This window comes from Haliaeetus leucocephalus, unplaced genomic scaffold, assembly GCF_000737465.1.
Source record: "Haliaeetus leucocephalus isolate CR32 unplaced genomic scaffold, Haliaeetus_leucocephalus-4.0 Scaffold830, whole genome shotgun sequence".
NCBI lineage: Eukaryota > Metazoa > Chordata > Aves > Accipitriformes > Accipitridae > Haliaeetus > Haliaeetus leucocephalus.
The window spans coordinates 13589-31042 of record NW_010973266.1 but is presented as its reverse complement, the minus strand read 5'-3'; the positions used below and the strand labels follow the sequence as shown (position 1 = coordinate 31042).

The 17454-nt window shown below is 40.5% G+C and overlaps 1 protein-coding gene across 2 annotated transcripts in view; it reads left to right on the top strand.

Moving 5' to 3' along the window:
- ALDH18A1 (aldehyde dehydrogenase 18 family, member A1) overlaps nt 1–17177 on the top strand; it is a 41764-nt gene extending 24587 nt beyond the window's left edge. For both annotated transcript variants that reach the window (XM_010581934.1, XM_010581933.1), the window contains 10 exons: nt 1811–1955; nt 5124–5197; nt 5866–5965; nt 7108–7328; nt 10893–11030; nt 11140–11335; nt 11488–11609; nt 13962–14148; nt 15687–15782; nt 16837–17177. In XM_010581934.1, coding sequence (XP_010580236.1) covers nt 1811–1955; nt 5124–5197; nt 5866–5965; nt 7108–7328; nt 10893–11030; nt 11140–11335; nt 11488–11609; nt 13962–14148; nt 15687–15782; nt 16837–17018 — 1461 coding nt within the window. In that variant the 3' untranslated portion in view covers nt 17019–17177. The remainder of the gene's footprint in view (nt 1–1810; nt 1956–5123; nt 5198–5865; nt 5966–7107; nt 7329–10892; nt 11031–11139; nt 11336–11487; nt 11610–13961; nt 14149–15686; nt 15783–16836) is intronic.
- Nucleotides 17178–17454: the final 277 nt, after the last annotated feature.

Below are 17454 nucleotides of genomic sequence, written 5' to 3'. Positions count from 1 at the left end.
GCACAGAGACAAATCTCAATGCTGCTGTTGTAACAAAAATTTGTTACAGTTGAGAATTGGGTGATATTTCTGGAAAACTGTAACATTAATAATAGAATAAACAGATCATAGCTCAAAGTACAAATCCTGATTATCAGCATGAAATTTGAGCAGAAATGGAGCAGTTGATGGTCTTGTGGTAGTCGAATTTGATGTGATAGGCATATCCAACAGGTGGCATCTCCTGGTGAATATGGAGTAATACCTAATTGTAGAACCATATTAGGAAAGTGTAGAAGTGAGGAAGCAGAGAAGCTTTTGCAGTAAAATAAATGACATGTAATTAAATATAGTGGGATAATGATGCCCATACCTTGATCGGGAAAAGAAACTAAGGAGACCACAGGCAGTATCTCTTCAGCAGGTAACATCTGGGATTTGGATTTGTGTTTTTGTATTTTGGCATGAACCAGTGCAATGTTGGAAGGGGGGAGATCTTAGAGAAATCATGTTGTGATGCCTTAAAGAACAGCTCAGGTGTGTGGAAAGAGGCTAATCTTAGGACTAATCAGTACATGGGGATTTCAAAGGACTCTTACTAATAAGGTAATCCTGCTGTAACTTAACATTCTGTAGAAGGACTAAGCAAACTTCAGTATGCCAACACTGACGTTCAGAAAGAGAGCTCATGTTGTCCTTCATGTTAGGGCAATGCCTACAAAGATACTGCCCCTAAATTTCATAGAGCTCATGTTGATCACGATGCCTGCCTCCCCACCAACCCTCCATGACAGCCTTTAGCACACAGGTGATCTGCTAATATCATTGATTTCAGTTTCCATCTGTCTGTGAACATCAGATTGTTCTTGTTTCAGACTTTCTTCTTACCTCAGATCTTATGCGTGTTGCTTCTATACATTGCTTAGTATGCTGCAGTCCTGACATTTGAAGATGACTCCTATATGCTATACTTACAGAATCTTCCTCCAAAATAACAACAAAAAGGGTGAAGAATGTCAAATAAAAAGCATATAATTCAAAACTGAAGAAGTGCACAGTCTTCAAATGGAGCCTAGTGAAAGAAACAACTATTAAGACAATGGGCATACATCCAAGCAAAAAGTAGAAGCAAATAAATAAAAAATACGATGAGAACATGAACAGGAAATGTGAACAAAATAGGTAAAAACTTTGTGTGGAAACCTGAGTTACTCTTCAGCAAACTTCATAGCTTTACCAAAGGGTTATAAACAATGAGAATATCTCTACATCTTAACCAGACCCATGAGGAGTGCTTAGACTCATCAAACTTCAAAGGAGTAATTCAGACAGCTAAAGGTATTGAATAATTTTTTAATGTTATATGGTAATGGCTAAGACCTGAGCAAGAACAGTGCTCTGCAGTACATCACATGGTCACTTAAAGGGGATTAATTATTGATGGCTAATCAATGTCAGGGAAAGTGGCAACAGAATCTTTTCAAAAAAGAAAATTGGGTTTCTTCAAACAGTAAGAAGAACTTGCAACATAAGGTAATGGTGAAAAAGAACGTATGACCAAAGTGCCCTTGCAGAAGTCTTGAAAAAAGCAGGCTGTTAGGAAAACTTGAAGTGTGCTCATGAAATGGCAGCTGGTTAAGGAAGGGAAGGTAAAGCACAAATACATGATCTCATTCAATGCTACATTATGGAAATTCCTGAAGTGTGTTGAATGCTCTTTGAAAGAATAAGTGATCAATCTGGAGACCAAAGTGGAGCAAGAAGTCTTGTTGAGAGTGGTGGTTTAAATAACAAGTGAATTTCCTGGAACTGGCTCTATCCTTCGTTGTAGGTGAAAGCAGCTCTGTGGGCCCTTCAAGGAGGCACATCTGTAGTGATTGCAAATGGAACCCACCCAAAGATCTCAGGTCATGTCATCACAGATATTGTGGAAGGGAAAAAAGTTGGAACTTTTTTTTCAGAAGTAAAACCTGCAGGTGAGTACAGAGGTAGTGTGTTCATTGAAAGTTATAGACATTTCCTGAAAGGTTAGAGTTAAAATTTGGCTAGACCTGTACAATAACTGGGAAACCACACTCTGCTCGAGAAATGGATTTTGAAAGGTATTTTCTAAAGTAGGAATAGAAAATGTTGAATCCTCTGCTCTGGTTCCCTCCAGCTGATAAACTGCTGCATCAGACTTTCATTTGAAGAACGCTATGAGTAGAATTTTTACCATTTTTAGCCTTAGCGGTTATCATCTAGTATTGAAGATTTCAGTGTGAAAATGTGGACATAGAATGTGCTGCTGAACTAAGATAGTGTTTAGTTTTATTTCTTATCATAAATTCCTTTTATGACTCAGTCTTCTGGTATGGCAGGTAGGAATGTTTTCCTGCCACTGCATTGCTGGGACAGTGAACAATCACTGGAGAAAGACAGACCAAAAATCTGTGACCTTAGCAGAATAGGACAAATACAGAGTGATAATTTTGACTTGCACTTTAAGCCAAGCGAATTTCTTTGCGTATAATAATCCTCAGTGGATTTATTGTATGAATTTGTCGAATCATTCTTTGAACCCATAGAAAGACTTAGCATCCACAATGCTCTGTGTCACAATAGTCAAGAAACTTAACTAGGTACTGTGTGTAAAATCTGGAGCTAGAACTATGTGAAGAACTGCTTGCTTTAATTTGGGTTTGGGAGGACGGGGAAGGCTTTGAATTTTCTTCCTGGTAGCTTCATTTGATGCCCCTACTGCCTTTATGGGTGATCAACCCCTGTTCAACTTTGAAGGTGTGAGACATCGTCTTTCCCCTCATCATTTCTCTTCCATGTGAAAGAGGTTTGGTCTTAGACATTTTGTACTGAAGCTTTTCCAAAAACTTAGTCATCGCTGTTTCTCTTTTCAAAACTGTTTTCATTCTATTGTGGCCTTTTTGAGATGGGCAAAAATCAAAATTCCACATAGCATTCAAGATGCAAATGAAGCTTTAATTTATGAGATGGCAGGACTAACTGCATTTTGATAAGACTGATGATGTTTTCTATTATGTTCTCTAGGCCTTTTCTAATAATTCCAAACATTTAATTTGGTTTTTGATGTTGATGTTCACTGACATGTTGTTTTCATAGTATTATTTTTTACAATACTAAGGTCTGATTTTCCTTTTCCCCTCTACATTGCTTCATGTTTATCTGGTTTGAATTACACTTGCTGTTTCATGGCCTAGTGACTTGGCTGCAGAGGAAATCACAGAATTGCAGGTTGGCTGAGGTTGGAAGGGACAGTATGACAGATGACGGGGTGATCTGGCCCTGCCTCCTGCTCAATCAGGTTGCCCAGGACTGTGTTCAGACAGCTTTTGAATATCTCCTAAAATGCAGACTCCACAACCTCCCTGGGCAACCTGTGCCGGTGCTCAATCATCCTCACAGTGCAAAAGTGCTTCCTGATGGGAGGCACCTCCTGTGTTTCAGTTTGTGTCCATTGTCTCTTGTCCTGTCACTGGGCACCACTGAAGAGAGCCTGTCTCCATCTTCTTCTTTACACCCTCCCTTCAGGTATTTGTACATACTGATGAGATCTCCCCTGAGCTGCCTTCTCCAGGCTGACCAGTCCCAGCTCTCGCAGCCTTTCCTCATATGAGAGATGCTGCAGTCCCTTCATCATCTTTGCTGCCCTTCATGGGGCTCTCTCCATAGTGTCCACGTCCCTCTTGTACTGGGGAGCCCAGAACTGGGCAGAGCACTCCAGGTGCGGCCTCAGCGGTGCTGAGTAGAGGGGCAGGATCACCTCCCTCGACCTGCTGGCAACACTCCTCCTAAGGCAGCACAGGACACCGTTAGCTGCCTTTGCGGCAAGGGCATGCTGCTGGCTTGTGTTCAGCTTGGTGTCCACCAGGACCCCCAGGTCCTCCTCTGAAAAGCTGCTTTCTAGGGAAAAGTGAGATAGTGACACTTTTCAGTTAGTTCCACTATAATAAATTTGTATCGGCAGTAAAGCTTTTCATCTTGTGACCCCATTCTTAGTCACTTAGAAATATGGCAAACAGCAAAAGTCTCTGTGGAATTCACTGGCACTCTTCTGCTATTGTGGCAAGTGTTTACTCCAATCCTTTCTTTGTCTTCTATCTTCCAAAGAACACACTTCAGAAATTCAAGTAACTTTTTAAAATCAGCTATATCTGCTTACATATATGTTGCTTTTCTCAAAGAACACCAAAACATACCATACTTTGTAAAGTATGACTTTGCTTTAAAAAGGTTTTTAACACTTCTTAAATAAGTCTAATTAATCATACGTCCACAAGTTCTTTTCTTACACTTCCTACTATACCTCTTGATATTTTCTATAACATTGGAATTCCTGCTCTGACAATTTCCGTGGGACCCCTCCTAAATAGAGGCTGGGTCATATTTATCACCTTCAAGTCATCTGTTTTACAGGCATTTTCAGGAGAGTTAAAAATTACAACTTAGGTTTTCCATGAGCTACTTGTAAACTCTTCGGGGAAATGGTACCTGAACCTGGTGACTTTTTTTGAAATACAAACAGAAGTAACCTGTTTGATATCATTTCAGTTTGAGACACATTCTTTGAGGTCCTGCCAGAAAAAAAAGAAAAAACCCAAACACCACCTTTCTTCTATAGGAACCCTTCTAAAATGCATACAGGGAGAGACAGAGGGAAAGCAATTTTTCTGCAAGCTGTTACTCAGATTGGGTTTTGGCTTCCATTATTGTTTGTACATTCCCATGCTATTTTGTAGTCCTTTCTGTTTTCCTCAGTTAGATACTTAAACTTCTCAAAGTTCGTCTCCATTCTTTCAGTAGCCTACCATGCCCTGAGATGTATCTATCCTGGTGTTCATTTGCCCTTTCTCAAGTCTTTTTGATACATGGTGCACTCTTGCCTCTGGCGTGGTGATCTTACAGAATCTCTGTGATGACTCTTTATGTTTGGGGACCATAGCAGTATTTTTGTGTCAGGTACAGATTTTTCTGTTTTAGCATACAACAGATTTCTTGAATATGTCTGTTTAAGATGCTTTACCTGCTTTCCTGCTTTGAGCAAAGAATTGGAAGATGGAAGGGCTAGTGTTCACGTCCACATGTACTGTTACTTTGTCTGCATAGCATATTTTTGGGGTTTTTTGCAGGTCCTACAGTAGAGCAACAGGGTGAAATGGCTCGAGCTGGTGGCAGGACCCTGGCGGCTCTACAGCCTGAGCAGGTGACAGAACAATATGGCCTCACTTGTTAAGCTTGTGAATGTATGGCAAGCTTTACCACATGGATTTATAATACAAATGGGCCCCTTGGGACAAGAATCTATTCTTTGTGTGCCAGATCCATCATTTGGATTGTAGCATGCTTAAAGAGATGAGAAGAGCAGAAAGATAATGTGCCTTGGGGCTATGAAGTAATATATGCTTTTATGTGGGGTTTATAAAAATTTTAATAGCGTTGAATATCACACAGAAATTAATTGTGATCAGAGCTGCTGAAGAATTGAGTGGAATAACATGCTCCGTTCACTCCCGGGTGTCGTGTATGCAAAAGAGGAGCTGTAGACAAACAATTACTGCTCCGCAGCTGGGTAGGTAAAATGTGGCATCTGTTTTGAAGAAGACAAGGTGGTCTTAAAGGAAGAACATTGTGGGTTTGGTGAAGAAGGCTGGGCATGGAAAGCAAGATAATAAAAAGAAAACTAAGGGTTGAAGCAGTGTTCAGCCTCATTTTTCAGTGTGGTGCAGGGTGGAAAAATCAGCTGGCCCCAAGTATTCAGGGAGTCAAGACAGTGAGAGGATGTGGTCAACATAAAGGAACTGAAGGGGAACAGATGTCAAATGGCATGGACTTTGTGTAAGAAGTCAGTTCAGAAACTGTTTTCTCTTTCAGAGAGCGGAGATTATTTATCGTCTTGCTGATTTACTAACTGACCAGAGAGAAGAAATTCTCCTGGCGAACAAAAAGGATTTGGAAGAGGCTGAAAATAAAGGTAATATTTCAAGTCATTCCATGGTAATCCTATTGTCTTGAACCTCTCTGGGCCTCGAAGGAAATGAGCAAAACTAGAATCTTCTCTCACCTGGGATTAAGTAGTATGGCTGTCAAAGATTAGCGAACCCAGGACTTCGAGAGGTTGTCAGTGTAAATAGCTGCAGCTTCCTTAATTACGTAAAACAGATGCCTTCATCAGAGAAGATACTGAGGCCTTGCAAAACACCAAGCAGTGTATTGTAAAAAAAAAAAAAAAAAAAAAAAAAATTAGGGCCCCCATTTTGCTAAAGGGAACTAGCTTTAGAAATGGTATATAACAAAACATATCTCTGTTATTGTCATGTGTGAAGTGAATATTTTCTGGGCTGGTTAAGATAATGTTTGGCTCCTGAGGGGAAGATGGTCATCTCTATACTTAAATTCATGCTCTCCAAAAAGGACCATGACCCCTTCTGACTGAGGAAGGTTCTCTTTAGGTGGCTTGGATTAAACCCATTCTTCTGTGTTAGATTGATGCATTCATTGAGAAGTTGGGATTGGGATGTGTACATATAGGGATAGCAAATGTATGAAAATGACACATCATGAATTGTAATACTTTGTGGAAGATGCCAGGGAACTGTTTTCTACTGACCAGATTACTTGAGGGAACATTGCTGTGTTAACTAACTGTCTGAATGTGTTCAGAGTAGAAAAGTCAGACAGTTCCTGCCCAGTCTGAACAGAAATGATATGCATGCATCTGTGCTTTGGGATTTCTATCTGTAAAATTAAAAGTTGAAATTACTGTCTGAACCTTCCAGAAATACTGCAAGAGTAGAAATCTGTAAGAAATTCAGACATATAGCAGTACTTGAAATAGAACAAACCTTACCTTTGTGATTGTTGATGGTGCTTCATGTACAAATCACTTAAACCGCATTAGGTGAAAATGTGGTGGTGGGTGAAATCAGTGTCACGTTTGAGTGGTTTTATTATGGCTACCGGACTTAATGCTGTGCATTTTTCATCTCGGGTAGGTTTCTTGCTACGGTGTGGGAAATACTTGAATTTTCCTTAGGTTCACCACTTGTTTAAGTTGCTTTTGCTTGAGCCTAGGCAGACCAATATATCTCCAACACAATTTTTTCTTTCTTTTAGGGAGATTGGCACTTCCTTTGTTGAAACGTCTAAGTCTGTCTACATCAAAGCTGAACAGTTTGGCTATTGGTCTGCGTCAGATTGCAGCATCCTCACAGGACAGCGTTGGCCGTGTAATTCGGCGAACACGAATAGCAAAAGACCTGGATTTGGAGCAGGTGACAGTGCCTATTGGTGTCCTTCTGGTGATCTTTGAGTCCCGTCCAGACTGTCTTCCACAGGTATGTAAGGAGGGCAGATTACACTGTTGGGAATTCTTTGATGACAAAAGAAAAGGGTGTTTCTGTTGGTGAGCAACTGGGAGACTGCAAGAAGTCTTGTCTCAAAGGACTCTTGCTTGGATTCTTCTAAAATTGATTTTGTTGGCATCCCTATTTTTTCCTGCAGAGATATTCTCAAGACTTGCTTCTGCAGCGTTTGAAGTTATTCAGGCCTGATTTTTTTTTTTTTCCTCTTTTTAAAACCTGACATATAGAAGGAGTTATCTTACATTCAGATGGTGCAGTTCCTGCATGTGTCTTATGAATGTATGTTCAGTGCTTAACTCACAGCTTGGGAGGCTCCTACCAATAAGTACTTGTTTCATCTGTCCATGCTGCATACAGCTAAACTGCAGGCTGGGATTAAACAGGAACTGTTGAATACAGATGCTAGTAATTAACTGTAACTGTTAGGAATACATGACTTAAATAAATAAATAAATAAAAAGGCCAAGCACAGAAAGCACAGAAGTTCCAGGCTTTGAGTGGTCTGTCCTGTACTGATACTGCTTGTTTGCAGTGAGGTGGAATGATAGCTTTTACTCAGTTGTAGTGAGATGGATGTGAGGAAGAACGGTGTTTTAAGAACTTAAAGTACTGAAGTTGCTGGAAAAGCTAGTGAAAATCTCAAATAGTGTACTGTAAGTGAATATCATTTATCTTGTGCCAGGAATAAGGCAGGTATCTTAAAGGCAAATACCTTCATCTGCAGTGCTGTGTGGGAGTATTGCTGTGAGTAAATGCTGTTATAATGCATGAAAATACAGGGGCTGAACTAATGTTGCAGAGGTAACCTTGATCTTATTTTCTAACTCCCGACTACTTTACTGAGCAATTGTAGTAGATTTTGAAAAGAAAACAAAAGAACTTCATTATCAACACTATTTCCCACAATTAACATTAGGTGTCTGGGAAGATTGATTGATGAGTTCTCTAACATACGAGCAGGTGTTTGAGGAGAAAGTGGTGGGTACAGACACTTCAAAAGGAAGTGAGACTCAATCAGTGGACAGCTTGGTACTTCATGCCTGAATTTTGTGAGTGGTCCCCATTTCATACTGAAAGGGAGTATATGCTCTAGGCAAAGTTCCCGTGAAATGAAAAGGCACTAGTCTCCCTTGTCTACCATCATTAGCTCCTTGCTGCAAGCTCCGTTCTTCATAGATAACCAGTATTTTCCTTGTTGAATTCTAGTCTGTCTTCTGGACTTCAACCCTGGTCTCTTGCCTTGCGTAGTTGATGTCTCCATCTTTCTCTTCCCCTTTATCTTATCTTAAAACTTAAACCAGACTGACTCTTGCTGGCTTTCTTCCCCTCTTTGTTTTACAGACTTGGAATAGCTTCTCTTGGTTGTTGCTTTTCTTCCTGCCAGCTTCCTGTCCTCATACTCACATCAGGTCCTCTGATGCAGCTTCAGAGGATCATCTTTGATACCTCTGCATTTGAATTGCATGGTTTCTGTCCCATGCTATAGCTCATAGTAGGATGATCTCTGAGTGCAGAGGAGCAGTTCCCTCCTCTTAGTTTACTACTGCACCTCATGCTTGTTTGGGTAGGCAATTACAGGGGAAATTTGACTTTGCCCTGAAATAGAGCATGCTCGATTTGCTCGCTGGAGATAGCTTATGCAGAGTTAGGTCAGTGCCTGGAGTTCATCTTGGAGTTGCAGTAAAGCTGAAACAATTGCAGATTACCAGTTAAGATTTAATAAGCTTCTAATGAGCATACACAAATAGCATTTTTGCCTCTAATACTTACAAGGCCAAACTGCGAACATTTTTCACAGACCGCTTCCTATAGATTCTACCAAATGCTCTGAAGTATAGTCATGCTCTACTATTCTTTGAAGGGACTGAACTGTTTTGAAACCCTTATCTTCTGTTCTCATTTTAATCACACAGTTTTTTGTGTCTGAATTCTTGATTATTTTTTTTCTTTTCATTTTTTCGAATCGGTTCATAACCTTTCTTTTAATCTTTTGCCTGCAGAGCGGAATTCTTTATTTAAATAAGCTTATTTGTTTAGCTTTCTCTTGTGATACTGACCTTTGGAGAGGCAGATACTTACAAGATACTTTCAAAATACAATCAGACTGCTTTTTAGTGTCTAGTTTTATAAGTTAGAAAGATACACAATATCTATGTAAGGCAGGTTTCCTAGACTATTATACCTAGTGTTTTTTTCTGAACTATTTCTTATTGTTCAATATTCTTTTCAAATTGCTGACAGCAGGATGAGGTAGAGTATCAAACATTGTGATTGTTGTTATCCATTTGATATTGGAAGGGGAAAGGAGGCGATCTGAGAACACGTAACTGCTTGTTAGGTGACAGCCTGGCTAATTCTGGCATCCACATCTCAACAGCATACAATTGATATATTAACGAGTGCAGGTTTGGTGATGATACATATAGATGATGATAATGATACAGATGATCTTTTCCCAGAAGATAGAAATACAGTAAAATAACTTCAAATGCTTAATTTGTTCATTCTAAAAGGTTCTGGAGAGGAGGTGATTTTGTTTTCTAAAGGAGTGTATGTTTGTTGGGTTTTTTTTCCCCAAAGAAGTGGACAAGTTGCGAGGCTGTGGTGAGTGGGATTGGAGTGAGGAAGACAAAAAGGGATACAAAAGTAAAATAAGTCTGGGAAGAGAGCTTTATTGTGTCTGACATATTCCTAGGTAGAAAAGAACAAAAAACCTGAAACAAACAACAAAAAAAACCTACCACCACCCCTGTGTTAAAGAGGTTTTCAGTTTAGTAGTGAAAACACCAATAAGAACTAGCGTCTGGAGATTGAATGAATTGGGTATATGTTTTCAACAGCAGAAGTAATTTTTTATTTAACTTCTAAAAAGCGGTGGCTTCTTTAGAGCATTTTTTTGAAGTATGGTCTAGTTGTGTTGCTGGACTCAAATGGTGAAATCTGGCACCTTAAATGGAAAGGCAACAATATCAGTTGGTTCCTTCTGGTTATAAACATGAAAGCAAACCGTCATGCAGGTGATGCTGGGCCTATTGTCTGGAAGGTTTTTTTCCCCAGACTTATGGCAAGTGTTGTCTATTTATGATTTCTGTTTTAGACAGCACAATGAAAATGTTCTTCTTGCTTGTAGGAAGAGCTCATTAGCTACTTCCTGCCAGAATGGCTAGGGACAAGAGTTCTTGCACCTAAAATTATTCTTGGAGTGATTGCCCACACAGCTACCCAGTTCATACCAGAGCCTATGTCCAGGGTTTCCTCTGACTTGTGCACTGCAGTCTCCCCCTGGCAATAGTACCCTGAAAACTCAAGTTTGTTCCTGAAATACTTAACACATTTCATTTCTGGAGTTAAATGTGCTGTTACTTGTAATGATTTTTTTGGTGCCATAAAATGAAAACTGTAGATTAAAATTGAGTAAATCAACAGGATAAAAATCCTGTTCTTAGTCTCTTTTGTGGGTGTTGTTCTGACAGAAGAGACAGATTAATTTTCTCTCTCTCTTCTTTTTTTTTTTTAAAATAACTTCTTTTCTGACAGGTGTCTGCTTTGGCCATAGCCAGTGGAAATGGTTTACTACTTAAAGGAGGGAAAGAGGCAGCACATAGCAATCAAATCCTTCATCATCTGACACAAGAAGCACTCTCCATTCACGGAGTCAAAGATGCAGTGCAACTAGTAAGTGCCTAGAATTAAATCAACAATATCTTTGCTATGGTATGTGTAAAAAGTATGGGCAGAACTTGAGAGTTCAAACCGTAGACTGTTTGTATTGCAACTACCACAGGTGAACACAAGAGAGGAAGTAGAAGATCTCTGCCGTTTGGATAAGCTGATAGATCTAATCATTCCGCGTGGTTCATCACAACTAGTCAGGAATATCCAGAAAGCCGCTAAGGGAATCCCAGTGATGGGACACAGCGAAGGGATCTGTCATGTGTATGTGGACACGGATGCCAGTGTTGAGAAGGTCACACGAATAAGTAAGCTGAGAGCGCGTGACTTGAATCTCATGGGTGTAATTGAACTTCGTATTTGAAGTATGCAATATGGTTGTGGTAACTGATAATTCATATGCTATTCAAAATCTTTGTCAAAAATGTTATGTAACCAATTATCTACTCTTAAACCTCAGTCAGAGACTCAAAGTGTGAATATCCTGCTGCCTGTAATGCTCTGGAAACTCTCTTAATTCATCGAGACTTGCTGAGAACCCCATTGTTTGATCAGATCATAGACATGTTGAGAGTGGAACAGGTTAGTCACTCATACTTGTGTTTTGTGGTTTTTTTTTTTTTTTTTCCTAACAGTTTAGAAGCATTTGGTCTGGCTGGTGTAGCCCTGTTTAGTTTTATGATGGCATAACACTTGATTTATCCATATGTCTCTCTGTACATGTAAATAAACTTATGGAGAACTTTCTCTGCTTTTCCACTCAACCCCAAGTTTTTTTCCATAGAAATTATTTGAAAGCAGCTTTTTCAGGATGGCTACATGCCATTACTGGGATACAAATACTTCCTTTTATATAGCAAAAATCATCTTCTGCCTTAGAAGACCATATACACAACCCTTTCTCTGCCGTTCTTAATTCTGACTTAATTGCTGTTAACCTCCCAAACACAAAGCCTGTTCTTGAATCTATTAATTTAGCTTACCAAGTGAATTCCCTTTCTGTTTTTCTCCTTTCTGACTCTGCTTCGTCCACATTTTTTTTAAAACCTTTCATCTTGCATGCCCTTTATCCCCACCTGTTTTCCCTCCTAGTATGTCAAAGAAACAGCGAAAGGCCAGTATGCTAATTAGTTGTCTTGACATGGGTAATGTTTTGTCAGTAAAGGTAGCAGAGATGCATCAGGAGAGAAATATCCATGAAGGTAGTATGAATTGCATACAAATCAAGGATTTTCACACAGCTGTATGTATTTGGCAAATAGAATGTACAGGCAGTGATTAATGCAGGTAAAATAGAGAGTCTGTATGTTTTGGTGATGTTGAAAGGGTCATAGGAAAAGAAGCTGATAGGTAGTCAGGATCAAGTCCTCACTTAATGGATTTTTTTCATGTCTGGTTGTTTCTTGGGAAGGGTAGAGTGAAGGATAGATCTCTGGATTTTGGACGGAAGGAATGTGAGGACTAGTGTGTTTCCACCACCCGCCCCCCCCCAGCTCCTAATACAGTGGGGAGGATGTTACCTCTGTCTATGACCTGACAACAAGAAACATGCAAAGAGTAAGCAGGATTATGCAGTTAAAGGAATTTATAGTTGCACAAGAAAATGCTGGTTTACAGATACCTTCTTAAAAGCCTTCACATTTCAAATTTTGCAGATTTGTGCCTTATTCCCATTTATGTTTGTCGTGTCGAAATTTCCTGTGTTTCATTTGCATGGGGATTTCTCTGCTGTATCAGTTCTAATTTATCTCTCATTGTTAGGTGTCTTGGCTGCTATGATTAATCTCAGAGGTTGGTAATGTGTTAGATCTTCTTTATAACAAATGAAAAATATCTGTGTGAGTTTTCTTGTTTTGGACCCAGTAACCTCTTTTTGTTTGAAACATGCTTCAGAGAGGGCTGGTGTCAGTTTACAAAATAAAAGGGTGAAAGCTGTTCAAGATCTGAAGTCTTTTGTAGGTGCAAACTTAGAACCGTTCCTGTAGTTATGCTCTGCACTGCAGTTGCTTTCTTAAAACAAGGGCTGGCTGCAATATTTTGGCTCTTTTCCCAGTATTAGTGTTGTACTGTCCTCCTGCCTGATGACTTTTTAAGTGATGCGATTGCTTTAAATAATTTGAAATGAGTCCTGAACTAGGAGCATGTCACGGTAGGTAGCCAACCTAGCATGTCAGCTATTGTACCTTGTTGCTAGTTCACCAATCTGCTAAGTTTCCCAAAGTGTAGACTTATTTTTCTTACACTGCATGCAGTGAATGTTTGATTCACAAATGCTGACCCCAGTCAGCAGCTAAGTAAGCACCATCCAGCTGCTCGCTCACTCTCCCCTGCCCCAAGTGGGATGGGAGGAGAGAAGAAGAGGAGGAAAAGCAAGGAATGTTGTGGGTTGAAAGAAAGACAGTTTGATAAGCGAAGGAAAGAGGAAGAAGAAAGGGGAAGAAGAGGGGGGGAATACCAAAACCCCAACCCCCCAAAACCCACACAAGTGAGGCAAAGCTAATTACTTACCATCTGCCACAGGTAGACCAATGCCCAGTCAGTCTCTGAGCAATGCCTACCTTCTTCAAAAAAAACCCCTCCCCTCAGTTTGTATTGCTGCGCATGACATTATATGGCATGGAATACCCCTTTGGTCAGTTTGGGTCAGCTACTGTGGTTGTGTCCCCTCCCAAGTTCCTGCACACTCCCAACCTTCTTGCTAGGGACACAGAGTGGGGGAAAAAGAGAAAGCCTTGACGCTTTGCAAGCTCTGTTCAGCAACAGCCAAAAAATTGGTGTGTTTTCAACACTGTTTTGGTCACAAGTCCCTAACCTAGCACCATAGGGACTGCTATGAAGAAAATTAACTCCATCCCATACAGGGTACAAGAAGCCACACTTTCACCTGGAAGGCATTGGTATGGTCAGTGGCACAAAATGTTTCTGGTATTGCAGGTGAAGATTCACGCTGGCCCAAAGTTTGCATCTTACTTGACATTCAGCCCTTCAGAAGTAAAATCTCTCCGCACAGAATATGGGGACCTGGAGTGCTGCATTGAGGTGGTGGACAGTGTCCAAGAAGCTGTTGAACATATCCACAAGTATGGAAGTTCTCACACGGATGTTATCATCACAGAGAATGGTTAGTGATCAGTCTGCTTCCTTAACTGTTTTGGTTTGCCAGTTCTTGGTGTTACTGTAACTTCTTACATTGCAGTAGTTGTTCTTCTCTTGGGTCTGTAGTAGGCATAACCAACTGGAGGCCTATGAGCTAAATGTGCCTACAGTCGTGTTTAGCTCAGAGAAAACAGATTGTGTGGCCCTTATTCCAGGATGTTAAGGAATGTGCTTGAGCAATTGGCCAATGGCAAGTCAGCACATGCTCTTGCCAGACAAATTGCTTTGTGTTCCTGTATTGTGCAGACTTAACAGCATCACAGGGTTTTGCAGGAACATCTCCTGAATCCTGGAGATGTCTTTAGGGCTCTGAAGGCTGATGAGGTGAGCTTCTATAGTACCTTAATGGATGGAATAGGGATTGTAGGGAAGGTAAGGCTTTATCCACTTTGTCTTCCCACGTCATTTTTATATCTTGCAAACAAGGACAAGAATGCTTTCCCCCTACCTCTCCCAGTCCTTTACTTCCCACTTCTGCGTCCCTAGTATAAAAGCTGCATTTATCTCAATTCACAGTTTCTTGCCTCTGTTGTGAACTTGTGCTCCTTTGTGCAGCTCTGTGCTGCTCCCATCCCTAGCACCTGTCCTGCATGCAGTTTGAACACTGTGCCAGTTCAAAACCTAGCTAGAGCTGTGCCCAGCCAAAAGTTGACTCTCTGATCAAACCAAGCTTGGAACTCCTGAGGATCAGCTGCAGTAAGGTCGTGTTGATCTGGGGCTGATCAGTGTGTGAGTCAAGCAGGCTTCTGTTTCTCTACCTCCTGCCGAGCTTAAATGAGTGTCACTAATAGGCATGCATTTGATACTGTAACCCACTGCCACAGGACCTGGTGCACTAGTGATTTGCTAGGGAGTGTACTGGAAATAGAGCTGATCTTAAAGTTCATTTTATTGGTAAGGGCCACTGGCCTGCAGCTCACAGCCATACAGAGAATGGAGTCCTCCAGAGAACTAAGACTTGCATAACTCTGCTTGAGCTTGCTTAGGTCTTGCATGCTCTGTGTTAAACTGGGTTAGTAAGCTGATTTCATGTGGTATGTCTGCATTGTATTGCCCAAGTATTACCTGCAATAGCAATTTAATTTTGGATTTTTCATTATCTGGAACAATTCCATGTTTGAGATTAATTGAGAGCTGACTGTAGTTTAACTGTCTCAGTTTGACTGCAAAATGTTGTTTGGAGCAGCTGTCCTTTCTCCCCAGTTATACAACTATCCCTGTTTGCAGGTTCTAGACTGGATGTATTTAGAATTAGACATCTTTTTGCTTTCTTCTAATCTTTGCAAGCTTCTTGTAACGTTTGCAGCTGTGTCTACTTGATAAGCATACTGGGGAGAAGATATAAATGAACATGTCTTAGCCCAGGCTGTTTAAATACTGTCTGATAAGGTTGCATGTGAAAGTTGTATTTTTATATCTGTTCACTGTATTATGTTGTTGTTTATTGGAGTGCCTGATCGTTCTGTATGTACTGGATTTTTTTTCTCTCTGCCTCTTTCCCAGAGAAAACAGCGGAGTTCTTCCTCCAGCATGTGGACAGCGCTTGTGTTTTCTGGAATGCCAGTACCCGATTCTCTGACGGCTATAGATTTGGACTTGGTAAGAGAGAAAATACTGCAGGGATGTGACTGCAGGATTTGCTATTGTGTGAAAAGTGTGGCAGTCTGAATCCTGGAAGATAGGATTAGTCTCCGATCTTGCTGTCTAATGTAAGGTTTTCAGGAAAGGTACCGCAGGAAAAGTTGAAGCCTAGAAGTTTCCTCCACATGGAACAGCAGGTGGTTTAGTATCTTTTTCCTGCCAGAACTAGCTAATACTGCTATACAGACTATGTAGAATAATTCAGCAGTACGGAGCAAAGATGTTTGGATCCTTTGAAGCTCTATTCAATCAGAATAAAGTATGCTGTATGCATGTAATGATTGAACAATGCAACACAGGATCTGAAATTGGTGAACAGTTTTGTTGTTGTTGTTTATCTTTCTAATGGTGCTGTGAAGAATGCCATGCTTCATTCCTGCTGGGCAGACTGAGCTGTTGTCCAGTGTGCCAGCCCTGCAGTGTTGAGGAATGAAAGGCAGGAACCAAACTGATTATCAACTGCTTAAATAAACAGGTGCACCTACTGTGAATTGCACAAGACAAGGGAAAACATTCTTTACTGAGGTAGAAATTCAGAAATCTCCTGTAGCAGGCTATTACTGTGTCAGCTGGAACATTCAGTGTTCCTTGTGATTAAAAAATTCTAGTCAGGGTCTTGCAATATCTCCTCAATATGATAAAAAGGACATAAGATCACAATCTGACTGATTTAGCTTTTGTTTGGTTGGTTTTTTTGGTTTTGGTTTTTTTGAAGGATTAAACCCTCAGGAAACAAGTCTAAGATCCATGTAAGAGATACCTCTCTCTTGCATCTTCCTCTCTAAAAGTAACTCTGTAGCAGCCAAAAGTATCAAGATTACAATTTATAATGTAATAGTTAAGCTCCTCTAACTTCTAAATCATGTAAAAGTAACTTCTGGCATTTGGAGAGGAGCAGAGAAAAGCAGGTCACTGAAAGGCAGGCAGCTGTTTTTACATAAAGGTGCAAAACTGCTTCGTATGAAATGAACATCTGAGGATTAACTGCCTTTATCTTGTGTGCTTCCTGCAGGTGCTGAAGTGGGAATTAGTACTTCTCGTATCCATGCACGTGGACCAGTGGGAATTGAAGGACTCTTAACTACAAAGTGGTTGCTGAGGGGGGACAATCATGTTGTTTCTGACTTCTCAGAGCATGGCAGCATGAAGTATCTTCATGAGAGCCTCCCTCTCCCTCAGAGAAATACCAACTAAGAACATTGCAGGGAGGGGTGGGACACCCCAGGGATATAAATATTTCCTGAAGATGTTTAGGCTTCAGGGTGCTCTCTGGGGATGGAGTTTGTTTTTCATCTTCAGGAATATTGTTCCCGGTCACTGTGCAGTACAGTAAATACAAAATCATCTCATCTATGAGGTGTGTTGTCTTCCCGCCCCCCCGGGGCCTCTTTCTTTTTCCTTAGATAGTATCTGCAAACTGACCTCACTTTTCCCAGAGACAGACTTCTTCAAAACATGCAGGTAACATAAGGAAAGATTTAAACACCTGCCGCATTCTTCTTTTATCCCAATGCTCCCTATAGCAAATATGCTTGGTGGTGGAACATAATTTTTTTTCTTAAGTTTTTGTTTTATCCAAATCTCTGTTCTGGAGAACAAACTTGGGAGTTTTTTTTCTTCAGTCTTACGA